At 37.1% G+C, this 27,125-nt stretch overlaps 1 protein-coding gene across 2 annotated transcripts in view; it reads left to right on the forward strand.

Annotated features, from left to right (window-relative positions):
- PIK3C2G (phosphatidylinositol-4-phosphate 3-kinase catalytic subunit type 2 gamma) overlaps positions 1–27,125 on the forward strand; it is a 460,044-nt gene that overhangs the window by 127,070 nt on the left and 305,849 nt on the right. For both annotated transcript variants that reach the window (XM_055571258.1, XM_055571268.1), the window contains 3 exons: positions 3,613–3,727; positions 10,735–10,865; positions 21,441–21,629. In XM_055571258.1, the coding sequence (XP_055427233.1) occupies positions 3,613–3,727; positions 10,735–10,865; positions 21,441–21,629 (435 nt within the window). The remainder of the gene's footprint in view (positions 1–3,612; positions 3,728–10,734; positions 10,866–21,440; positions 21,630–27,125) is intronic.

A 27,125-nucleotide genomic window follows, 5' to 3' on the forward strand; every position in this document is an offset into this window, starting at 1 on the left:
TGCTTTCATCATGTTTTTGTTTTGTTTGCTTAATTTTAACTGACTTCATAAACATTTGCATGGCACTGTAATGTAAAACCTACTGGTGAATCCCACCAACTTGGAAGTTAAAAATTTCCACCTGTGGTGGATTCATTTTGATATATGGCAAAACCAATACAATATTGTAAAGTTAAAATAAATTAAATTAAATTTAAAAAAATTTCCATTTTCATCCTTTTTTCTGAGACCACCAACATTAAGATGCATTCTTTAAACCCCTTGATTCCACTGATCATCTTTCTCATCCTCATATTTTCTATTCACAGACATCTATGGAAATGTAGTCCTTCAGTCATGCTTACAATATTGAAAAAGGCCCCTTGTCAGAATATAAATTAGGTGATTTCCTGCAAACAGAGAACCCAAAGAATGATGTCAAACATCCTTTCCCCCAGAATTGTCTTAAAGTATGTATTATATTAACCTTAACTAGACAACTAGAAGTTCATTCTCTCTATGCCCTACCCCTTGATACATCCTTTCATACATATACTTGAATCAAGAGTTCTTACTTCACTGTGCCCCATACAACTCAGGGTTAAAACCAGGGTGACTATTGATCCAGACTCCATCTGAGGAGACAAATGACAGATAACTCACAGTTATTCTTGAGTCTCTTCATTATTTGTAGAAATCAGCTTAGATCACTCAGATTTTCAGAGTGAAATATGGCCAAGATGTATAAATATAGTAGGGCCATAAATATAGCTCACTACACAATTTAGATGTGAAGAAAAAGTGCAATTAATATATCACACTTTTCCTCATGAGCTCCCACACTGTAACTAAGGAGGAAGACAAATTTTCCATTGATTACTTAAAAATTAGCCAATTTGATCATCTAAATAGGTCCTTTTAGAATTATGCAGCCTCCTTTGGATAAAATGCTCAATTGCTCAGATTCCTGACACTCTAAGTCTTTTTTTTTTTTTTTTTTTACTTTACAATATTGTATTGGTTTTGCCATACATCAACATGAACCCTAAGGCTTTAAGAGGACAGTTGTTGTTTAGTCGTTGAGTTTTGTCTAACTCTTTTGCTATCCCAAGGACTACAGTCTGCCAGGCTCCTCTGTCTGTGGGATTCTCCAGGCAAGAATACTGAAGTGGATTGCCATTTCTTTCTCCAGGGAATCTTCCCGACCCAGGGATTGAACCCTCATCTCCTATATTGACAGGTGGATTCTTTACCACTGCGTCACCTGGGAAATCTGGATACAAAGGATCAGAAAAGAAACAGATTATTTGGCCTAGTGACATACGATATCCAAATCAAAGGCATTTTTAAGCTGGTGGTTGGTTGTTCCATCTATTGTAGCCTGTGATTGGTACTCTCCCAACTTGACTAGGGCTAACTGACACTGCCACGGTGTCCTGGGGTCTCGCAGGCACCACAGACCCACACAGGACTCCAAGCTGACCTCAGCTCAGATGGGCTAACCAGATGCCCTTATTGTAGAAGCCCTTTGTCCCCACCACCTGACTCCCTTTATGGAAACATTCTCACACACAGACATCTTCAGCTCTGTCTAGATTCTGTCTCTTCTGTAAAGAAACCAAAAACCCAGTAAAGCTGAACACGAGTTCCTTTGGCCTGTATATCATGTGGCCCCATGTTAAAGGTCACTCTTCAAGTCTGTACAGGATCAGCTCAAGAAATGATTTTCTTCTCAGATCTGAAGCACAGAGCATAAAATGGAGCCGCCTCCACCTTCAGCATTAGGCTGTGCTCACTTACTTAACACTCCTCCCCATCTGCCTTCCTATGGGCAGAAGAGGGGAACTTGGGATACCATGATCGCACTGTCCTCTCTTTCTCTGTCTTTTGCTTCCCACCAACTCAAATTGCCAGGAAGTGGTAGCTTTTTCTTTTGCCACATTCTCCTTCCAGTATGCCACATCTACCTTCCTACACTCCTGTTTACTCTACCATGGATAGGTGTATTTTCTGTAAATACTGTGGAGGACATTAACATCTGAGCCCTCCAAGCTCAGTTATAGCACTCTTCTTTTGCATTCTGGCTGAAACTAATCCAAAACTTTCCCCAGAAGATGGATGCTTCAGACCATTTGGGGCAAGATTATATACTCTGAAAGGTAAAAGAGAAAATCACAGTAATAATTTTCTAATCTTTATCTCCATTGAGTTAACTTTTATACTGTGGACTTCCCTGGTCACTCAGACAGTAAAGAATCTGCCTGCAATTCTGGAAACCCAGGTTCCATCTTTGGGTCAGGAAGACCCCCTGGAGAAAGGAATGGCCATCCATGCCTGGAGAATTCCATGGACAGAGGAGCCTGGCGGGCTACAATCCATGGGGTCACATAGAGTCAGATGTGACTGAGCAGCTAACACTTTGACACTACTTTTGCTAATGCTGGTATTGGCTAATACTGGTCCCTGATATTGTTATACCAAAAAACAAACAAACAAAAAAACAGAACTCAAGTTCTTCCAGATGAAGTGAGGATAGAAGAAAGGGATAAAAATGATTCGAAATTCATCCTGCTAAAACAATATTCTTGGGTTATATAAAAATATCTGCACAGTAATGCTTAAAATTATACTTTCTAATAGTATCTTTTGATATGAAAGCTAAAGAAGCCAAGCCTCAAGAAGCTAAGGGTTTAGAAAACTTTATTTGGATTTTTTTCCTCTTACTTTGCATATTTGTCCATTAAATGGCAAGGTAGAATTCTATGTTATTTTCCAAAGACTTGCTTAATGAATTAAAATTCTATATAAACTTTAATCTTGTTGACTTTAAGTTCTACAGTTTTAATTTGGTATGTTAATCAAAGACTGTTTTCAGATCAGTAGAACATTTTAACCAATAATCTTATTCATGTATACAAGCCAGGTATAGCTTGTTTTTTAGTTCCTATAAGCCTCTGTGAATTTGGATGTTATTGAAGCTGTTAAAACTATCCATGAATTCTTCCTGTCTAAAGTCTTTCCTGTATTCACTCTCATTTACCATGGTAATTTATAACATAGGTTTAAATATTCAGAATATGAATAATCTTTCTACTTATGCATAAAGAACCACTTCCTCCATGAAGTCCCACAACTACTTTGATCTGCAAATCATATGCTAATTTAAATCTTTTCTTTCTGTAAATTTAGAGCTCATATCTTTAAAGATGCCCAGGGAATTTAGTCACCCTATGAAGCAAAAAAATATTCTTAAGAGTTATTAACATGTTTATTAATTTACGGCAGTCATAACTCCAAGAATATAAACTTGAGATTCTTAGTCCCATCTTGTAATCAGCGTTGTTGGAAATTAAGAGTAAATGCTACCTGTTAGAAACCATTGTGGAAACAGTTTTCTCTTGTGGAAAATAAATGTAGGTATCTACAGACATCACCATGCATGTGGTATTATTAGAAATGAACCATTCATCAGTATCTAGACTTGTGGAATATCCTATTTCTCTTTTAACTACTGAGTGAAGCTACTGAAATAGCTAATTGTGGTGGTGTTTGTTTTTTTTTTTTAATTTATAAATAATAGTACCTTCCCTCTTGAAATGACTTTTGTCTGTCCATGTGTGTTGTCTTTTGCAGCAGATCCATTCTCGGGTCTGCGCTATTCAGCATGACATTACAAAGTGAGCCTCCCATGGAAATGATTGCTCCAGGAGTGTGGGATGTAAGTCAGCCATCCCCAGTGACCCTGCAGGTAAGTGTCAGGCTATGAGATTAAAGTACACACAGCAAGGATTACTTGATAAATAGCTTGTTGTCAATTACAGAAACAATTTTCTTCCAGGATCACACATTTTAATAGTCTCTTTCTCCAGACTGCTGGGATCTGTAAAACCTCTATTGCTTTTATTTTGCATTCAGTGTTCTCAAATCACTTTTCTCCCAGTTTATATAATAGCAATTTCAAGCCATTCTCCATCCAACACAATCAGGAAGGAAAGGAATGGACTGTTGCCAGGAGTCTACTCATTATATATATTCATTTTTCTTTCCATTGTCTAAAAACAGTCATTAGTATATATTATTAACTTGGTACCTTATTCACACCTACCTCTTCATTATGTCATATTGCCTTAAAATCTCTTTTGTTATGTGTTTCCTAAATGACTAGCAATTAAGCTGAATAGTAGGGGGAGAAACAGCAAACCAAATCCTTCCTTTTTCCTTGAAGGCTCTCTCCTTTCTGTGATTTGTAATCATGAATGAAAGGTGATTAATGATTTTGGGCTTTCATCCTTTCTGCTCAGAGGATTTTTGTTTTTTTTCATTTTCCTCACTGTTTTTTCATGCTGGTAAGTGATCAGGTTCATCAGATACCTGAAGCCTAACCGCTCCCATACATGCAAATGCAGGGAATACAGACTATCCATCTGCGTGGGAAAAACTGGGCTGTGCACCATAGCACAGGATTTTTCAACCTCTCACTATTGACATGTTGGATGGGATGAGTCTTTGTTGTGGAGGGTGCCCTGTGCACTGTAGGATTATTTAACTGTGTTTTGGGATTTACCCACTAAGTACCAGTAGTACCTTCCCAGTTCTGATAACCAAAAATGTTTCCACATACTGTCAAATGGTCTCTAGGGATAAAACTGCCCTCAAGTGAGAATCACTATGCTGGAGGAAATTAGTAGAGTCTCTAGGTTCGTAGAATTGCCAGGTTTGGGGTAAAGGATGTGAGGGACAAAGTTTAGCAACATGGAAAGTAAGCTGTTAAAAATGGAAAAGAAAAGCAGCACTAATAAAACATGGCTTTCACTTTGCAGGATGGAAGAACTTCCCCCTCCAGACAGTAGCTGAAGATCCACTTCTAATCCGGGATGGGGTGATAAAAAAACAGTGTTACAAAAGAGAGACACACAGAGAAGGAACTTCTGACCGTGGGGCTTGGGGTGGGGAATGGGGGATGGGATAGTTAGGAAGTTTGGGATGGATGCATACACACTTCTATGCTTAAAATGGATAACCAACAAGGACCTACTGTGTAGTGCAGGGAACTCTGCTCAATGTTATGTGGCAGCCTGGATGGGAGGGGAGTTTGGGGGAAAATGAATACATGTATATGTATGGCTGAGTGCCTTTGCTCTCCACCTGAAGCTTTCACAACATGTTAATTGGCTATATACCTCAATACAAAATAAAAAATAAAAGCCAGATGTTGTCAAAAAATAAAGCACACAAACATGCCAAAGAAGTGGTTGATTAGGTTGGATCTTGGCATAGCATCCTTGACACTCAACAGATGATGACTTAGTGATTAGCAGATGTTTCCTTGTAACAGGACAACTACCTTTCTTTAAGAAAATGAATGCAGACTTTTTCTTGCCAGATCCAAACCACCTGAGCTTAACAAAAATCTTCCAAGTCTGCCCGTTGCCAGAGCTTTATGGATATAAATTAATGATTAGCAGGGTCTTTAGTGGGTGAGGTAGGGCGGGAGACGTGAAGGAGACTATCAGATGAGACCTTCCTTGATTCCTCTCAAGTGAGGGGATCAGCTGCTTTAGGAGCACCCATCCTGGAAGTGGAAGCTGAAGAACAGTATCAAGTATTCAGCAGCATAGATTTCCATGTAGAGACCTACATCCAGGACAGAATTACCTCATGCTTGTGTTCAGTCACTAAGTCAACTCTTTGCGACCGCATGAACTGTAGACTGCCAGTCTCCTCTGTCCATGGGATTTCCCAGGCAAGAATACTGGAGTGGCTTGCTGTTTCCTTCTCCAGGGGTTTTTCCTGACCCAGGGATCAAACTTGTGTCTCCTACATTGGCAGGTAGATTTTTTTTTTTTTAACCTCTTAGCCATCTGGGAAGCCCCTATGACAAAATTTATCTTACAAGAAAAGGAGAAAATCATATGGAAATCATCCAACAGGGTGAAAAAATGTTCAATTATCTGCTCTTGCAAAATAATTTCACATGATATAGACATAGATGGAAACATCTCAGAATTTTTTCAATTGATGATGAAATATACAAAATAAAGTAAGAGGTATTAAGGTAATAAAGTTAAAAGCCTTAATAACTAGTCTCATTCTAATTACACACAGCTAAATTTAGAGCAGAATTTTCAACCTAAGGATTATGAGATGGTGAGGAAATTAGAAGCAAGTTCTGCAACCAGTGTTTGTGTTAAGGAGTCAGTGTGAGTCACAGGGAAAGACATGAGGCTCAGAGTCAGGAGATTCGGAGTCTAGTCTTAGCTCTTTAACAATAAACGTTATGACTGAACAAGTCACTTTCCACCTCCATACAGTGAGAGGATTGTACTATGCCTGTTCAACTTCTTTCTGGTCTGTGCTTTGCTGATTGTCTATGTTATTAAAAGATGACAATTATGGTATGATGCAGGTTATAATATGTTACAGAACTTAATTCCTTCCAGTCAGCCTTCTTTTCTTCACACTATGCTGCAGACTGGAAGCGGTGAATAGAGTGAAGTAGATCTGAGTTCTGAGCTTCCCAAGTGGCACTAGTAGTAAAGATTTCTCCTGCCAATGCAGGAGATGTCAGTGACGCAGGTTCATTCTCTGTCTCAGGAAGATTCCCTGGAGGAGGACGTGGCAACCCACTCCAGTGTTCTTGCCTGGAGAATCTCACAGATAGAGAAGCCTGGAGGGCTACAGGCCATATAGGGAAGCAACTTAGCATGCACGCACAGATATGAATTCAGACATGGAGACAAATTATTATATGATCCAATCAATGTGTATCTCCCTCATCTTCTTCCCTCTCCCTGTATACAGTCTAGTACAGTGACTCATAATTTAATCACTAAGAGCAGAGTTGTTTTAGTTAATGTTGCTCTTGTTCTAGTTTATATTTCTCTACTTAGTTTCCCATTCATTCTATTTTTTTAAAGTTTTTCTTTTTTTTATGTGAACCATTTTAAAAGTCTTTATTGAATTTGTTACAATATTTCTTGTTTCATGTTTTGTGTTTTTGTCCACAAGGTAGGTTGGATCTTTGTTCCCCAACCAGGGATTGAACCCACACTCCCTGAATGGAAGGCGAGGTCTTAACCACTGGACTGACGGAGAAGTCTCCCCCGACCATTCATTCTAAATACACTATATTCTGGTTTATTTGTCCTCACCACACTGCTGTCAGATAACCTCCTAATTTCTAGTTGCCAAACCCAGTACTGGTTTTCATACCTCTTCATTCTAGTCCTCTCTGTACAGTTTTTGGCACTATCTCTTCCCTATTATGGGCCTTCCGAAGGAGTTCAGTGGTGAACAATTCGCCTGCCATTGCAGGAGACGCAGGAGATGTGGGTTCCATCCCTGGGTCTGGAGGAGGAAGTGGCAACCCACTCCAGTATTCCTGCCTGGAGAATCCTCATAGACAGAGGAGCCTGGCTGGCTATAGTCCATGGGGTCACAAAGGAGACCAGCATGACTTGGTGACTAAACAGCAACTTCCCCAGTACAGAACACTCTTCTCCTCTGACTGTGCTGATATTGCTCTCTTAGGTTTCTCTTCACACTCTCTTTGGTTATCCTTTTTCTGTTTTCTTCTCCCACTCCTTTTCTTTTGCTTGTCCCTTCTGTTGACGGGTTCTGTCTGCTGCCCATTGCTATTCTCAGTATGTATATTCTCCTTGAGAGAATTTCTCTAAAGCTTTATTGAGACATATGTCACATACCATACAATCCTCTCATTTAAAGTATACAATTCAATGTTTTCTAGTATTTTCACAGATATGTACAACTAATCTCAACCAACACCAGTTTTAGAGCATTTTCATTTTTATGAAGAAATCTCATACTTTTTAGCTATTGTTTTCCAGTCCCCAAATCTAAGCAACTACTAACATACTTTCTGTCGCTATAGATTCACCTACTCTGTACATTTCATGTAAATGGAATTATAGAGTATGTGTTCTGTTGTGGCTGGATTCTTTCCTTTAGCATAAAGTTTCAAAATTCATCCACTTTGTATCATATATCAGTATTCACTTATTTTTTTTATTGTTGAATAGTATTACAATGTAGAAACGTGCTTAGTCACTCAGTCGTGTCTGACTCTGCTACCCTTTGAACTATAACCCGCCAGTCTTCTCCATCAATGGGATTTCCCAGGCAAGAATAGTGGAGTGAGTTACTGCTTGACTCAGGGATCGAACTAGCATCTCCTGTGTCTCCTGCATTGCAGGCAGATTCTTTACCTGCTGAGCTATCAGGGTATAGTATAGATACTATACTATATCTATAGTATAGATATATACTATATCTATATATAGTATATATATACCCCACCCACAGTATAAATATACCACTCATATGCATGAGTGATTTAGAGTGGTATAGAGATATACCACTCTAATACCACAGTAATATTATTGGTACATGATCCTTAGAACACAGTACATTTTTGTCTGAGTGTAGCATAGCTTCCTTTTTCTTCACCCCTTCTTTTACAACTCCTTCCACAGACTCACAGCAATTGCCATCTAGTTGGTAGACATCATTCCTTCCCTTGAACTGCATAGAACTTATGGTCCAATATGCATATGCCTTATATCCAAACTACACCTACAGCCCAGGTTCATTTCTTTGAACAAGGTGGTAGAATCACGGGGGCCTGAGCAAGTACATGAACATCTTATTGGCATAGTTATGTGAACATGAACACTAGGAACATTCACAGCAGCTCCTTCAAGGAATTCCAAAACATGAAGCCATAGTAGGAACCATGGTGGCCAAGTGTAAATGGAGAAGGATGAAGGAGAGAGTAAAAGCAGAGCAGATAAATGGAACACAAGAAGTCAATATTCAGTGTATAAGGAAGTGTGAATTATAAGTGTGCATGATTGGATCTGAATATTTTCCTGTACCCTGGAAGAAAGCCTCCTTAACTCTTTGAGGCAAGAATGGAACAGTAGGTGTCATGGTACATTAAGTGAACACATTAGTAGAGAGCTCCTGTAGCACTCTATTAAAGAAAAAAATAAGACTAAGGCCAAGTTTAGTGCGTCATGACCACAGAAGTGTCACATGTTTGCCATTATTAACTTGAAGCATAGCTTGGGGGGCTTTGTATATATTCAATCCTATTTTAATTGTTAATGTTTGCCTTTCTCCTCCTCCATAATGCATAGAACTCAAAAGAATTCTAGGGAAAATGTTGTACATTAACACATATTTTTGGGAAAGTATCTCTGAGATCACAATCTAACATAGATCAGCAAAGAAAAATAAATTCTTTAGATTTTCTGATATGAAAATGAAAAAAAAAAGTGATACTCTTAAGTACTATGAATAGTGAAACTCACTCATTCATGTCCAACTCTATGACCCCATGGACTGTATTGTGCCAAGCTTTTCTGTCCATGGAATTTTCCAGGCAAAGGGGTCTTCTGACCCAGGGATCAAACTTGGGTCTCCCACATTGCAGGCAAATTCTTTTACCATTTGAGCCACCAGGGAAACCTCCTAAGCGTTATATGGGGCTGAAAATATTTATCTCATTTACATACTTGGAAACTGTATTTTTTGATAACTACCATTTTATTTACTGGGCTTCCCTGGTGGCTCAGTGGTAAAGAATCTCCCTGCCAATGCCGGAGATGTGGATTTGATCCCTGGTCAGGAATATCCCCTGCAGAAGAAAACAGCAACCTACTCCAGTATTCTTACCCAAGAAATCCCATGAACAGAGGAGCCTGGTGGGCTATAGTTCATGGGGTCACGAAAGAATCAGGCATGACTGAGCAACTGAACAACAACAATGACAAATGTTGATTCCAGTAAATAACTAGAATCAGGTTATCACTTAAATGTCGTCTAGTGGGAGGCATGTTAAGCCAGGAAAAAAGAAGTTCTGCATTCTAGCCTTGTCTGTAAAACTGAACTATAGAGCCACAGCAAGCATATTCTGTTTGGTTTTACACTTGCAAAACAGATCTTTACCAGAGAAGAGTTCACTGTCATGTCTACAAGGTGGTTCACAGACTTACAGATTTTAAGTAGTAGCTGCTGCTAAGTCACTTCAGTTGTGTCCAACTCTGTGCAACCCCATAGACGGCAGCCCACCAGGCTCCCCCGTCCCTAGGATTCTCCGGGCAAGATCAATGGAGTGGGTTGCCATTTCCTTCTCCAATGCATGGAAGTGAAAGTGAAGTCGCTCAGTTGTGTCCAACCCTCAGCGATCCCATGGACTGCAACCTTCCAGGCTCCTCTGTCCATAGGATTTTCCAGACAAGAGTACTGGAGTGGGGTGCCACTGCCTTCTCCGTTAAGTAGTAGAGACCAACATAAAGTTACTTATTTTATTTTCTCAAGTGATTACATGAAAAAAGTGTGATTACAATCTATAATTTTCATCATTTAATAATCGACATTTAGTAATGAAATACAAAAAGGGTATAATTTCAGCATTACATAAAAATGTAGCATTTAACTTTATGAAAAGTTAATAAATATTATTTTTTATTTTTTCTCAAAGTTACAGACTACAAATTTATATACCATTTATATAAATAATTGAGGATTTACCAAATATCATGTATATTTAAACACCAAGTCAAAACCCTAATGATTCTTCTAAAATTATTGTTAAATAATAAACATCACAGGAAACATAAGATATTTTCCTGCCCTTTGCTTTATTTTCTATAAATCTAAGAGAGATCATTAAATTAATGATGCATTTTTCAGGCATTTGATACATGGCAAATCATCTTTTTGTTATTTCAGATTGATTTTCCAGCAACTGAGTGGGAGTATATGAAACCTGATTCTGAAGAGAATGAAAATGATCTTGAAGAACCACCAAAAGAATGTTTAAAACATATTGCCAGACTGTCACAGAAACAGACTCCCATACTGTAAGTGACCCAGTTCTTGGGAGGGAATTTTGCCTGCATTTCATGATACCAGCAATCATTCTAGAAGCACTCATATCTGTTAAGAGTGAACCTTCCTTCCCACATAACTCCTCTCGTTTCCTACAATCACACCTGTTGGATGATCCACTAATACTTAGGAGCTAAGTTAGTAATTGTGGGTTTTTTTAAGATTTTTTTTTTCCTTGTGACACTCAGAAACTTTACCTTTGGTCAAAGGAAAAATAAAAAGATTGGAAAATATTCAGTTCAGAATGACAAAGCAGAAACTGATAGATACAGATCAGCATTTAACAGTGATAAACCATTGTTCTTCAGTTAGATAGGAAATTGTTTTGATAAACCAGAATATGTAAAATTTAATTATAATGACATTAAACAAGAACAGAAATAGCTTATGTTTTAATACCACTAAATTAGTAACTAAAGGAGTACTTAAATTTTGTCAAACAGCAATTCTCTGGGAAAGAGATATCCCAGGAAGAATTATAAGAGATTACTAATTCTGTGTACTTACTGTTTGTATTTAATATTTGGTAATCTCTAAGCCACAGCTTCGGAGAAGGAGATGGCACCCCACTCCAGTACTCTTGCCTGGAGAATCCCATGGACGGAGGAGCCTGGTGGGCTGCAGTCCATGGGGTCGCGAAGAGTCGGACACAACTGAGTGACTTCACTTTCACTTTCATGCATTGGAGAAGGAAATGGCAACCCACTCCAGTATTCTTGCCTGGAGAATCCCAGGGACAGAGGAGCCTGGTGGGCTGTCATCTATGGGGTCGCACAGAGTCGGACACGGATGAATCGACTTAGCAGCAGTAGTAGTAGCAAGCCACAGCTTATGATGCTCTCATTACCAACATGGAAAAGCACAAAACTAAGAAAGCAATGCTTCATGTGTGTGAGATATATAATATAATAAAACATTTTATTCCAAGAATAAGAGATTATTTAAAGGTTTTGAACAGGGTAGTCATGGGATCTAAATAATCTTTTTGAGTGATCCTTTTGGCTATAAGTTGAAGGATGGTTTAGAGAGGAAGTAAGAGAGGAAGACATTACTTTGTCAACAAAGTTCCATCTAGTCAAGGCCATGGTTTTCCCAGTAGTCATGTATGGATGTGAGAGTTAGACTATAAAGAAAGCTGACCGTAGAAGAATTGATACTTTTGAACTGTGGTGTTGGAGAAGCCTCTTGAGAGTCCCTTGGACTGCAAGGAGATCCAACCAGTCCATCCTAAAGGAGATCAGTCCTGAGTGTTCATTGGAAAGACTGATGTTGAAGCTGAAACTCCAATACTTTGGCCACCTGATGCGAAGAGCTGACCCATTGGAAAAGATTCTGATGCTGGGAGGGATTGGGGGCAGGAGGAGAAGGGGACGACAGAGGATGAGATGATTGGATGGCATCACCGACTCGATGGACATGGATTTGGGTGGACTCCTGGAGTTGGTGATGGACAGGGAGGCCTGGCGTGCTGTGGTTCATGGGGTCGCAAGGAGTCAGACATGACTGAGCAACTGAACTAAACTGAAAAGAGGAAGAGAGCAATACAGTAAAGTAGCTGATGTAATATTTTAGGCAGAAGATTGTGGTCACTAGAACGAGGGCAATGGCAGTGGACATTGTGGACATTGATAGTAATGGCTAGATTTGGAGCATATCTTGGAGTTGAAAAGGCATGACTTGATCAGATCAGATCAGATCAGTCACTCAGTTGTGTCCAACTCTTTGAGACCCCATGAATCGCAGCACGCCAGGCCTCCCTGTGCATCACCAACTCCCAGAGTTCACTCAGACTCACGTCCATCGAGTCAGTGATACCATCCAGCCATCTCATCCTCTGTCATCCCCTTCTCCTCCTGCCCCCAATCCCTCCCAGCATCAGAGTCTTTTCCAATGAGTCAACTCTTTGCATCAGGTGACCAAAGTACTGGAGTTTCAGCTTTAGCATCATTCCTTCCAAAGAAATCCCAGGGCTGATCTCCTTCAGAATGGACTGGTTGGATCTCCTTGCAGTCCAAGGGACTCTCAAGAGTCTTCTCCAACACCACAGTTCAAAAGCATCAATTCTTCAGCACTCAGCCTTCTTCACAGTCCAACTCTCACATCCATACATGACCACAGGAAAAACCATAGCCTTGATTAGATGGACCTTTGTTGGCAAAGTAATGTCTCTGTTTTTCAATATGCTATCTAGGTTGGTCATAACTTTCCTTCCAAGGAGTAAGCGTCTTTTAATTTCATGGCTGCAGTCACCATCTGTAGTGATTTTGGAGCCCAGAAAAATAAAGTCTGACACTGTTTCCACTGTTTCCCCATCTATTTCCCATGAAGTGATGGGACTGGATGCCATGATCTTCGTTTATTAATAGTAAATAGGGGTGAAGCCAAATGAGAAACCAAATAATCAAGGTAATTCATTGAAGAGTCTAAGGTTTGAAATTGCTGAACTGGGCAGATGTTAGAGTCATTTTCTGGAAGAGGAATTAATTTGAGACCTTCCAGACTGAGGTGTTGAATGTGATTAAGCATTTCAGTTCAGTTCAGTTCAGTTCAGTCTTTCAGTCATGTCCAACTCTTTGTGACCCCATGAACCGCAGCATGCCAGGCCTCCCTGTCCATCACCAACTCCCAGAGTTTACCCAAACTCATGCCCATTGAGTTGGTGATGCCATCCAGCCATCTCATCCTCTGTCATCCCCTTCTCCTCCTGCCCCCAATCCCTCCCAGCATCAGGGTCTTTTCCAATGAGTCAGCTCTTTGCATCAGGTGGCCAAAGTATTGGAGTTTCAGCTTCAACATCAGTCCTTCCAATGAACACCCAGGACTGATCTCTTTTAAGATGGACTGATTGGCTCTCCTTGCAGTCCAAGGGACTCTCAAGAGTCTTCTCCAACACCACAGTTCAAAAGCATCAATTTTTCGGCACTCAGCTTTCTTCACAGTCCAACTCTCACATTCATACATGACCACTGCAAAAACTAGTTTCGGGTAATCTTGTTACTGCCCTGAGCTCTAATTTCCATGCATCCTACTCTTTTCCTCATTCACTTCAAGCCAATGACATCTCTTTACTTCACATATTTCACATGTGCCATTCCCTCTCCTATCTCAGGGTCTTCTTATTTGGGATTTCCTCTTCATGAAATACTCCTTCCTAGTTCTTCACATGGCTGTATCATCTCATCTTGTAGTGTAAGTGTTAAAATGCTAGTCATTCAATCATGTCTGACTCTTCGCAATCCCATGGACTGTAGCCCGTGAGTCTCCTAGGTCAATGGAATTCTCCATGCAAGAACACTGGAGTAGGTAGCCATTTCCTCCCCCAGGGGATCTTTCCCACCAAGGGATCGAAACCGGATCTCCTGCATTACAGGCAGATTCTTTACCATCTGAGCCACCAGAGAAGCCCCTCAACCTGTATGTCCTCACTTAATTGTGATCTTCTCAAAGAGACCTTCTTTTATGACCCTATCGAATGAAGTTTTTCCCTCTTTACAATCTCTCTTATTACCTTTTTTATCACACATAACACAATCTAGTATCATCTTGTTCATTAATGTGTTTTTTTTCCTCATTTGTTTGTGAGAACCAAGAGAACCAGGAACCTATCTTGTTTATTACTACATATCCAGTGTTCTACATTGTGCCTGATAAATAATATGTGTAAAATAAATGTTATAAAGGATAAAGTTCCTTGGCATAGAGTTTGGTATAAAAATGACCTTAAGGATTCTCATAGTCCTTATGACACATATTTTGATGATCCATCATTATTCTAGACTATTGCCATCTTAATTAGATGAAGCATGTTTTGATAGTTCTTATTCAAAAATATAAAGCTTTACATTTAACAAGTATGTCACATATCAGAGACTGATATATTTGTATGAGAGATTTTTTAAAATATAAAAAGTTGCTATCCTTGGGGAGCTGAGGAGGGCTCCCTGAGATCTGAAAAAAAAAAAGTTGCTATCCTTTGAAATTTTAAATATGTTCGAACAAAAAATATCAAAACCAACAAATAAATAAGCACAAAAACTGCCTTTAAATATTAAAGGTTTGTGTTTTTAAATTAGCCCCAGTGAATTCTAATTGGTTTTATGCTTCAGTTTTCTATTTAAGTTTATAACTTATACATGAAATAAGCAACATTTTTCTGTTTTACTTACTCAAATACAATTATTAATGCTCAGTAGAGTACAGTTTCATTCAGGACTGTGAAAACAGATGGAGAACAGTCTTCAATGTGATAAAACTTATGTTAGAAACAGATTAAATTCATTTTCCAAATACCACATTTTATCATTTAGTTGGTGACATACTTGTCTTCTTTCAAATTGGTTAAATGTAAGCAGTCGAGAAGTTCAGACTCAATGAAGTTTGGTGAAAATGTACTATAACATTTGTAAAAATAAGAATACCTTCTTTATGACCTCTAAAGAAAAGTATCTAATGTAAGGAAAATCTCAGAACATAAGGTAAAAAACAAATGTTTTGAAAGATATAATGCCTCCACCTCTAGCCATGAAGGTTACCTATTATATTACTAAACTAGTCCTCCTGAATTAAAGAAATATGATACAAGAGAAATACATATAAAGCAACTGCTCTCAGAAATTGAGCAGAGAAGGCTTGAGGTGAAGCCATGAGTAAAAAGGCCTTCGGACCCAGAGACATTTTCTGTATCATTGCTCTGGAAGTTATAATTAAAGAAGAGCAGGCAGGTCTTACCTCCTGAGATTAAAAAATAAATAAATAAGGCAGAGATCACAGAGTTTAATAATTTTGAGACAGCTAGAATTTCCAGAGAATAATAGTAGAGAAAGGCATATCCACAGAATAGGAGCTTCAGAAATATGTAGTGGTGTCCCCTTATATATTCAGCTGAGTACTGAGCCACTCATAAGCACATGGGGATTTTATAGCAAAAGAACTGCTACAGGGAGATATGAAATAAATGTAGATTCTAGAGGTTGTACAATGCTGGGAGACATAAATTTTCTGACCAGTAATGATGCAGAAAGATCACAGAACACCTCAGCACTCAATAAAGAAATCAGAAAGATGCATATTAGGAGTAAATGTGCTCTAGCTCAAGATTTAGGACTGTGCTTGGCCTAGTCTAACACATCATAAAAACAGACCCCAAGAGAATCAAGCTGATCTACTAGTAATTAAACTGCCTCCTTAAAAAAAAAAAAAAAAACTGGAAACATTCAGCACTCAAATGCAGCAAAATGCAGACTCTGAACAATGTAGGATTTTAAATGTTTAGTGTACAACCAATAATTGCTAAACATAGGAAGAGTCAGGAATACATAACCATAGGCCAGGATTGAAGGAGGCAGTTAATAGAAACAGCTTCAGATATTTTGCATGTGTGCTAAGTTGCTTTGGTTGTGTCCAACTCTTTGCAACCCCATGGACTATAGCTTGCCAGGCTTCTCTGTCCATTGGATTCTCCAGGCAAGTACAATGGAGCAGGTTGCCATTTCCTCCTCCATCAAATATTTTACAACTGTTATAAAGGTATTTATGGGTTTAAATTAAAAAATACATATGGGTGAACAAATGAAACGAGTTGCCAGGCCAGGTTCGATGCACGATACTGGATGCTTGGGGCTGGTGCACTGGGACGACCCAGAGGGATGGTGTGGGGAGGGAGGAGGGTTCAGGATGGGGAGTATATGTATACCTGTGGCGGGTTCGTTTTGATGTTTGGGAAAACTAATACATTGTTTCAGGTTTAAAAATAAAATTAAAAAAATTAAAAAATAAATAATAAATAAACCACTAAAAAAAAAAAGAAGTAGAAAAATGGAAATTTAAGAACTGAAAAACACAGTATTAAAATTTTTAAAAATCACTGGAAAAGCTTAATAGATTGCATAATGAAAAAAAAAAAAGAACAGTGAGTTTAAAGAATGGGCGATAGAAATTATCCATGTTGAAGTACAGAAAGAAAAAAACCTGAAAATAGTGATACAGCTTTGTGACCTATAGGACAATTATCAAGCAATGTAATATGTATGTATTGGACACACAGGAAAGAAAAGAGATAGTGAAGAAAAAAAATTCTTAAAGAGATAATAGCTAAAATTTTACAAGTTTAATTTTTAAAAAATCACCTACAGATATAAGAAACTTAGCAAATTCCAAACACATACACACACACACACACATCACCTAAGCACACCATAGTCAAATTTCTGAAAAGATAAATATAAAATTTTTCTAAGGCTTCAGAGAAAGTCAACAAATCACATTCATGGGATGAACTATAATTCTACAGATTTCTCATTAACTTCATATTTCTCATTAGAAACTATGGAAACCAAAAGACATTATAAGTTATCTTACATTTTGAAAGGAGAAAAGAAACTCTATCACCTTAAAAGTTCTATAACCAGTAAAATTGCATTTCAAAAATTAAGGCAAAATTAAAACATTTCAACTAAACACAGCTGAGTTAGTTAATTATAAGCTCATCTGTACTGTAAGAAATTTTAAAGAAAATACTTTAGGCTGAAAAAAGATGGACATTCAAATCTACAGGAGTAAATGAAAAGTACCATGAAGGGAAATATCTAGATAATAAAGATATACATTTTTCATGTTTATTAATTTATTTTTAAAAATATTTAACTAATACAATTATGTAAAATTTAAAAATAAAATAAAATTTTAAAAAATCATTTTAAAGCATAAAAAAAATATTTAACTAAAAATAATCATAATGTACAACTGGGCATATAATAAATAAAAATAAAATAAGAAAAAATAAAAAAAATAAGAATGAGAAATAGAAAAATAAAAGCATAGTATTCTAAGGCTCTTATGCATAAAGCAGTGTAATAACTGTGGTTGGCTGGTTCAGTGGTAAAGAATCTGCCTGCCAATGCAGGAGACATGGCTTTGATCCCTGGGTCAGGAAGATCCCTTGAAGGAGCAAATGGCAATGCACTCCAGTATTCTGGCTTGGGAAATCCCAAAGATAGAATAAATGAAAAGACTGTAGTCCAAAATCACTGCAGATGGTGATTGCAGCCATGAAATTAAAAGACACTTATTCCTTGGAAGGAAAGTTATGACCAACCTAGATAGTATATTGAAAAGTAGAGATATTACTTTGCCAATAAAGGTCCGTCTAGTCAAGCCTATGGTTTTTCCAATGGTCATGTATGGATGTGAGATTTGGACTTTGAAGAAAGCTGAGCACTGAAGAATTGATGCTTTTGAACTGTGGTGTTGGAGAAGACTCTTGAGAGTCCCTTGGACTGCAAGGAGATCCAACCAGTCCATCCTAAAGGAGATCAGTCCTGGGTGTTCATTGGAAGGACTGATGCTGAAGCTGAAACTCCAATACTTTGGCCACCTGATGCAGAGAGTTGATTCATTGGAAAAGACCCTGATGCTGGGAGGGATTGGGGGCAGGAGGAGAAGGGGACGACAGAGGATGAGATGGCTGGATGGCATCACCGACTCAATGGACATGAGTTTGAGTGAACTCCTGGAGTTGGTGATGGACAGGGAGGCCTGGCGTGCTATGATTTATGGGGTCGCAAAGAGTCGGACATGACTGAGCAACTGAACTGACTGACTGACTGACAGTCTACAGGGTCACAAAGAGCTGGACACCACTTAGCAACTGAGTATTCATACACGCCCATGATGTGCTAAAGAAGAATATTATAATCTTGACAGAAACCATAACCCCCAGATTTTAAGAGTACATTTAAAAGTAAAAAAGATAACAGAAATTATTTTTTTTAATCCAAAAGAAAGAAGAAATAAAAGAAATAATTTGGACAAAAATAATTAATAGCAACATGGTTGATTTAAACTGAATCATATCAATATTCCATTAAATATAAATAAAAACCCCAATTAAAAGGAAGAAATTGTTAGCCTACATTGCAAAAGTAATATCCAACTTTATGTTGTTTACAGGTGCATATTTTAAATACAAGAATTCAGCTAGATTAAAATTAAAAGAACTGAAAAAGATATATAAGGAAAATCATACCATCTTGATATATTTGGGGGAAAAAATTTGACAAGATTCAGCACCAGTTCATGATAAAAACTCTCAAAACTGGAAATAGAGTGGAACTTCCTCAACATTCAACTCCGGGGTTGAATCTGGATCTATAGGAAAAGCTAGAGTTAGCATTATATTAAATGATGCACTAATAAATGTTTTCCCCCTAAGGTTGGGAACAAAGATGCTTGCCTAAATATTCCTCTTCAGTGTTGTACTGTCAGTCCTAGCCAGTGTACTATCACAGGAAAAAAAAAAAGTTTTTAATGTGTAAAAGTCAGAAAGAAATAAAACTGTCTCTATTTTTAGACAGGTAATTATGTAAGATCATAGCATTTGCGATTAATGTACAAAATGCAACTATATTCCAGTAAAAAATAGAAAATAAATTTCATTTTTCTAAATTTGATCAATGTTGATATTTACAAAATCAACATCTCTATCCCCTGCAGAAGGGAATACAACCCACTTAAGTATTCTTTCCTGGAGAATTCCATGGACAGAGGAGCCTGAAGGGCTAGAGTCCATGGGGTTGCAAAGAATGAGACATGACTGAGTGACTAACACACACATACTTAAAAATGCAAAACTTTGCTATGAGAAATTAAAGAAAACCTCAGTAAATGGAAGGATATATCCCGCCATTGATTAGAATAACCATTATTGTTAAGATGACAGTTCTAGTTGTTCCAAAATTAGTGATAAAAATACAATTATAATCTGGTAGAAAGTGTAATTTTTTTTTCAAATGATCAGTATGCTTTTAATTAAACTGCAGTGACATGGATAATATTTTTTAATGGGCAAAATTAAAGAATGGCAAGAATGCTATACAACTGGTTCTGTCATACCCTACCCCTGATAATGTAAAATGCAACAACTGCTTCAGAAAGCAGTTTCTTCAAAAGATAAACACATGACATACAACCAAATCATTTCCCTCCATGGTATTTCGTAGGAGAAATGCAAATACACCTGTACAAATACATGCACACAAATGTTCACAAAAGCTTTATTCATAACATTCCAGAACAGGAAACACTCCCAGTATCCATCAGATAGGAGAAAGGATAAGCAAATGGTGGTATGTTCATATAAAGGAGTAATACTCATTAACTGAAAGAAATAATCTACTGATATACTCAACAGTATGGATAATTTCAAAAAAATATACTTAGTGAAAGAAGCTATAAATAAAAAATATTCATGATTCTGTTTATATGAAGTTTGAAAGTAGATATTATTTGTCTAAAGTGAAAGATGTCGTACTACTGCTTGCCTCTGGTAGCATAAGAAACTGTTTTATATCTTGAAAAGAGTGTGGATTTTATTATGCTTGATATGTGCATTTGTCAAAATTTAATTAACTGAATCCATGCATTCTCTTTTATGTAAATTATGCTTCAATAAAAGAGAAAAAGGCATTGTTCAATATTGAAAAATGAATTCAGTTAAAACAAAATAATTAGTTTTAGTAGCATAGTAATAATTTTATTGTGGAATATTTTTCTTCTGGGGGGTTTCTGGTGAAGAAGGTAGTGACAAAAGAGAAAAAGAGCCCAAATGTACCTCAAAAACCATCCTCTGTAATTCGTTTCATTCATTTTGCAGAGGGAGAGGATTTCAGAAGATAGTATAGAGATATAATGATATTTAAAATCTGTTAATAATTCTTGCTATCCCTTCCTGGGAGTTTTAGTTAATGAAAGCTGAGCGACAGAGTGTCAGTTTGGAGGAGACAGTGTTGAAAAGCTGTCATTGTCGTGTGAGAAATGCTGTCCTTCAGTTCAACTGTGGTCTTGAATGCCTTTCCTTGAGTGTAAGCAAAACACGGTAAACTGTCAGTGAATCAATGGCCCTTGTCCCAGATCTAGATCTTCTGAGGGACACACTTGTGCATGTGAAAAAGTCCTATTCACTGGCATTTTAACTCCAAACTTCCAGCAAACTCTAAGAATTTAAAGCCAGAATCCGGGGCTGAAATGAGATCTTTGTTTCTGAAGTTTAGAGCAAAAAGTTTTCTGACCTCTGATGAAACTTGCTTCAAAATGAAGGAATATCATCTTTAAAATGTGCCATTTCTCCACAGGCCCACTTGGGTCTAAGTTAATTTCCAAATACAGTAAGAAAGTAAATGGTTGAGAATCTTTGTTCTAAGTAGTACATGTGGCAGAATTGATAAACTTGGTCTGCCTTAAAGGAGACAGAAACTTTGCTAACCAGAATGACATTTTTTAAAAAGTGGCAAAGATAAGAGCAAGGAAAAATACATGTGAATTATCTGAACTGAAGTACATTTTATTTAATTTTTCTATAAAATATTAAAGTTAGTGGGAAATAATCTGATAAAATAACCTATCAAACTGTCCCAAGAAGATAAAGGACTTATTTTCCAAAAGAAACTAAAAATCAAAGAACTAGACCTAATATTTTGCACTGACTGTTCATAACAAACATGTGTTAGTGTCACAAACTCCAGTAAATTATCACTTCCAATCTGGTTTTGCAGCCTCTCTGAGGAAAAGAGAAGATACTTATGGTTTTACCGCTTCTACTGCAACAATGAAAACTGCTCCCTTCCTTTGGTCTTGGGAAGTGCCCCTGGATGGGATGAAAGAACTGTTTCAGAAATGCATACCATTTTAAGAAGATGGAAATTCTCTCACCCTTTGGAGGCACTTGGACTTTTGACTTCCAGGTAAGAATTGTGTGACAGGTATGATATTACTAACGTGAAAATTTTGAAGAGAAAAACTGTAAGTCTCTATTCAATACCAATTCTGTTTATTTCCAATTTCAGTAGCTGTGGATATTAAATTTAGATAAATGTAAGCTGTGAATATAAATTTGAAACAAATCTAAACTATAATTCTGTCTTCTAAACTAAACTTGAAATAAAATTAATGGCCAGAGTTTCTTAAACGGGGAGTCTAGTTGCTCTTAGAGAAATAACAACCAAAAAATATTGAATAGGGAAAAATAAACTTCTCTACTTGCCCCTCTCTCAAAACAAAAGAGTCCTTAAAAATTGAGACAGTATCTTTTACTATTGAAATATGCAAAGCCGGGAAAAATATCCTGTTTATAGTAGATGTCCAGTTAGTAAGACAATGATAATAACAAAATGGAAAAAAAAAAAAAAAAAAACCTATCCCTTGTGTACTCTCTGTATCTTCCCTAGAATAAAATGCATGGTGGTTGAGAATCCGGTGGATAATGATGTCATCGTCTACTTAAGAGGAAGCATGTGGGAACAAGTGTGATGTCTGGTTCTGGCTTGGGGAAGCAGCTCTTACTTGGCTTCTGCTTCACATTCAAAGCCAAGAAGAGATATTTTAAGTCTGTCTTCATGGCATCAGCACTGATGCCATGAAGAAAGTCTGCAATCTCTAGAATCAGACAAGAATTGTGACACTCAGTTCTGTTCTGAATTCTCTCTCAAGATCCTGATGAAGGAGAAAGGAGGGAAAGAAAGTGACACAAAGGGCTTTTCAAACAATTTATTTTGGTTTATTTTAAAATTCATGGCTTTTATAAAACTTCTAGCATGTGAAAGGAGGAGAAAGAAATTTTTTTCTATTATTCGTAGGAGTTACTAGAAGCTTCCTCTCAATCTTCCAAGTTCAAAATTTAAAAATTATCTTAAAATTCTGTTTTTTGTGCCTTGTACATTGAATATTTCTGTTTTCTGATGTCTTTCATCGATTACTGTGCACCCATATACCCACCTTCCTTGATAAATGATAGAACATAGATAGATACATAGATAGAGTTTGTCTTTTAGTTGAGCTTGCAGCTTTCCCCCTTTTTATAAGGCTTCTTCTACATGGACCTCCTTTGACCTCACTAAGGAAAACTGACCACATCTTCCTACTACGGTGCTTTGTTTCTTTATGAATGACGTTATACTGCAATGTTTTACACACAACATGTGAAACATGTAATTTACCCACATTAGAATGAGAGCTAGTTAAACCCAAATAGTTCATCATAGTGTTTCTGTTTCCCACAAGCTTAATAATACCTGAGACATAGTAATTACTCAATATTTAATCAATCACTCTCAAAAATTCATTATGACTATTTATACCTTATTTTAAAATAATATTTAAACTATATTATTTGAAGGAATCATCAATTACCTTTGTTTCTTACATCTCCTTATACAGTTGAATTAATTAATGAAATAATTACATAAGAAAATCAATTAACAATTGGTTTCATTGGAACTGACTTCCCTGGTGGCTTAGACGGTAAAGCGTCTTGCTTACAATGTGGGAGACCTGGGTTTGATCCCTGGGTTGGGAAGATACTCTGGAGAAGGAAATGGCAACCCACTCCAGTACTCTTGCCTGGAAAATCCCATGGACAGAGGAGCCTGGTAGGCTACAGTCCATGGGGTCCCAAAGAGTTGGACACAACTGAGCGACTTCACTTTCTTTCATTGGAATTACTTACAGTTCATACTTATATTTCAAGAAATTTCTGGAAGAAATGAGTTCCCATTTTCACCTTACTCTTAACCTCTTTTTCTGATTTAGATAAGAGTAGCCAACATCTAAAAAAAGTTTTTTTTAATTCTAATTGTTTTTTAGCTCAAGTAAGACTTAGAAAAGTAGCAGTTATTGTTTTGTCATTCCTGAACTGATTAGCTCACAGAAAATTGGTTCAAAATGTAAAGATTAAAAAAAAGTGTGAAGGTAACAATTCACAGAATAAGAGAAGATATTAGCAAATCCTATATCTTAATAAAGGAATTTAATTCAGAATATATACTCATGACTCAATAACCAGAAAATAAATAACCTAATTTTAAAAAAAATAGTCAGAGGGTCTAACATTTCCTCAAAGAAAATATAGAAATGTCCAATAAGCATGTGGAAAGATGCTCAGCATCATTAATCACTAGGGAAATATAAATGAAAACCACATTGAGATATCACTTGACACTAACTAAGATGGCTATAATCAGAAAGACAATTACCTTTGGCAAGGATGTGAAGAAATTGGAAATCTCATATATTGCCCATGGGAATGTAAAACGGGGCAGCCAGTTTGGAAACCAGTTAGTCAGTTTCTTAAATACTAAACATCAAGTTAACATATGACCCAACCATTCCACTCTTGGGTAAATACTCAAGATAAATGAAAAATAGGCAGTTCTATTTCCAGTTTTTTAAGGAATCTCCACACTGTTCTCCATAGTGGCTGTACTAGTTTGCATTCCCACCAACAGTGTAAGAGGATTCCCTTTTCTCCACACCCTCTCCAGCATTTATTGGAGTATTACTCAGCCATTAAGAAGAATACATTTGAATCAGTTCTAATGAGGTGGATGAAACTGGAGCCTATTATACAGAGTGAAGTAAGCCAGAAAGAAAAACACCAATACAGTATACTAATGCATATATATGGAATTTAGAAAGATGATAACAATAACCCTGTATAAGAGACAGCAAAAGAGACACTGATGTATAGAACAGTCTTTTGGACTCTGTGGGAGAGAGAGAGAGTGGGATGATTTGGGAGAATGACACTGAAACATGTATAATATCATATATGAAACAAGTTGCCAGTCCAGGTTCGATGCACGATACTGGATGCTTGGGGCTGGTGCACTGGGACGACCCAGGGGGATGGTAACAGGCAGGGAGGAGGGAGGAGGGAGGAGGGTTCAGGATGGGGAACACGTGTATATCTGTGGCAGATTCATGTTGATATATGGCAAAACCAATACAATATTGTAAAGTTAAAAATTTTAAAAAAAATTAAAAATAGGTTCCCTCAAAAATTTCTCCATGGATGTTCAGACCAGCATTATTTACAATAGCCAAAAAGTAAAAACAACTCAAATGACCATCAAATAATGAATGGATAGATAAAATGTGGTCTGTCCATGCAATGTTAGAGTATTCAATAATAATAAGTGAATATTAATATATGTTACAACATGAATGAACCTTGAAAACACGTTAAGCGAACAAAGCTAGTCACAAAAGACCACATGTTTTATGATGCCCAGAGATAGGCAAATGGTTGGAGACGGAAAGTAGATCAGTGATCACCTAGGGCCAGAGGAGTTTGGGGCAATGTAGAGAATGAGAGCCAGTTGTTATGAGGTTTCTTTTGTGGTTATGATTCAGTAACTCTAGGAGGAAGCTAAAAGCCATTAAAAGGTACACTAAGTGAATTGTATGGTATTTGTTACATCTCTATGAAACTGTTAAAAATACTTACAGAATGATTGTAAAGGCAAAACTATTAATATGACTCTCTATATCACTAAAGCCTAGTTTTTTTTATGGGATAACTTTTTTAAGTTTCTAAAGCATTAATTATGGCCTTTTTTTTTTGGATAGCTTATTGTTCCATTAAAATGTACTTTGGTCTATTTTAAAGACATTTAAATATATTAACTAATATTTTCTTGTAAAGTTCATGGAATACTTTTTACAAAAATCTTGGTCAGCATGAAGCCTGCTTAGTTTTCTTGCTTATAGATAAAGAGGATTCACTAGATGTACTTCTATATTCTCTGATTGCTGATAACTAAGCTTCTCTACCTGAAGAGATGTTGAACATCTATTTGATTCTCTTAATGTTTTAAGTATAAAGTTTAGGTTTTCGTTTAGTGCTCCCTTAGTACTGCCTCACTTTATTATCTATAATAACTCTATAAAACAAATACTTTTATTATCCCAGTTTTACCTTTGAGGGAACTGAGGCTTACAAGGGTTAAATTGCCCAAATGGCACTTGTAAATTAAGGAGCTAGAGTTAAATCCAGAGATTTGGAGCTTGCCATCCTCACCCTATAATTCACACCATTCTTACGTAAATACATGCTGTTTATGTACTAAATATGTAAATAAAACTATCCTACAGTAGTTTGATTATAGTAAATAGCAGTACTTTCCCTTGGATGTTTCCACTTCACTGTGTAATTTCTTTTTTTCTGAATAATCAGAGGTTTAGATGTTATGAGGACTGGTTTCAGAATAGAGTGGGGTTTAGAAAGCATCATTCAAGGAACTTAGTAGAAACTTGATTTATTTGCACATTGAACAGTTCCTTATCATGCATCTATAAAGGTCACTGAAAAGGTTGGAATGTTTCCACTGTACTCATCCTCCGACTCCCACTCTCAGTTTAACAGAACTGTTAAAAAACTTGAGGACAGGCTGTTTCGAGAAATGAACCTTTCAACTTCTCTAAATGCAAAAGCTGACTTCTCTGAGAACAAACAGTACGTGCTAACAAGTAAGTTGTCAGAGTGAGTTCTTCAGAGGTCTATATTTTGTCTCTGTTGAATAATCTATTTTTTTCCAGTGGCTTAACCTCCTGAGAACTGGCGTGCTCCATTTCTAGCTCAGATAATTTTTAATATTGCCGATTACTTAATCCTGTTTGAAGATTCACCACCTCCTGCTGGCTTCTTTTTAGCAAGAAACATGTTGAGATTTGATTTAGCTCTTGCGGGCCATAGGGTGTTCATATTTCCACAGCTGAGTGTTAACAGCGTGTTCACCAGGTCCTGATACTTCCGTTAGAGAAGGCAGTGTTGTCAGAATACCAGAGACCAAGGGCTAAGGTCTGTAGTTCTTGGCAGATGGTTGCTATTTTCTTGAACCCTGGTGCACAGACACAACTATTCAACTACTAATAATAAGCAGAAATTACCCAAGGAATTAGAAGGCAGTTCAAAGAAAGCATTCATTTAAAAATAGCAACTCTGAATTAGCATCAGAGGATTACGTCAGAAGCTTAAATAAAAATTTGACAAGGTACTAGAACTTCCCATCCTACATGAAGTGAAATTATTGTTTTGCAGAAACAAGAGCAATATTTAATAGGCAGTGCCTTAGCTTTGAAAATCAGTTTCCCTGGAAAAATGTCCTACAAAAATGTTTGCATCAAACCACTGTATTCTTTATTGTAGAGATTAATGTACTAAAGTCATTCTTAACTACCATTGTAAGCAGGCCAAAGAGAATATGGAAAAGGTAGACAGCTATAACTTCCACATTTGACTAAACAATCAACTAATAGATGATGATGTATTCTTTCCATTTATTTTTTGAGCAAAAATATGTATATATGGAAACTGGCACACAATGAATCAAAGAAGCAGAATAGGACACAGCAACTGTGTTTAAAGAACATACACTTCAGAGGGAAAGACTCAAACTGAAGAT

This window comes from Bubalus kerabau, chromosome 1 (assembly GCF_029407905.1).
Source record: "Bubalus kerabau isolate K-KA32 ecotype Philippines breed swamp buffalo chromosome 1, PCC_UOA_SB_1v2, whole genome shotgun sequence".
Taxonomy (NCBI): Eukaryota; Metazoa; Chordata; class Mammalia; order Artiodactyla; family Bovidae; genus Bubalus; species Bubalus kerabau.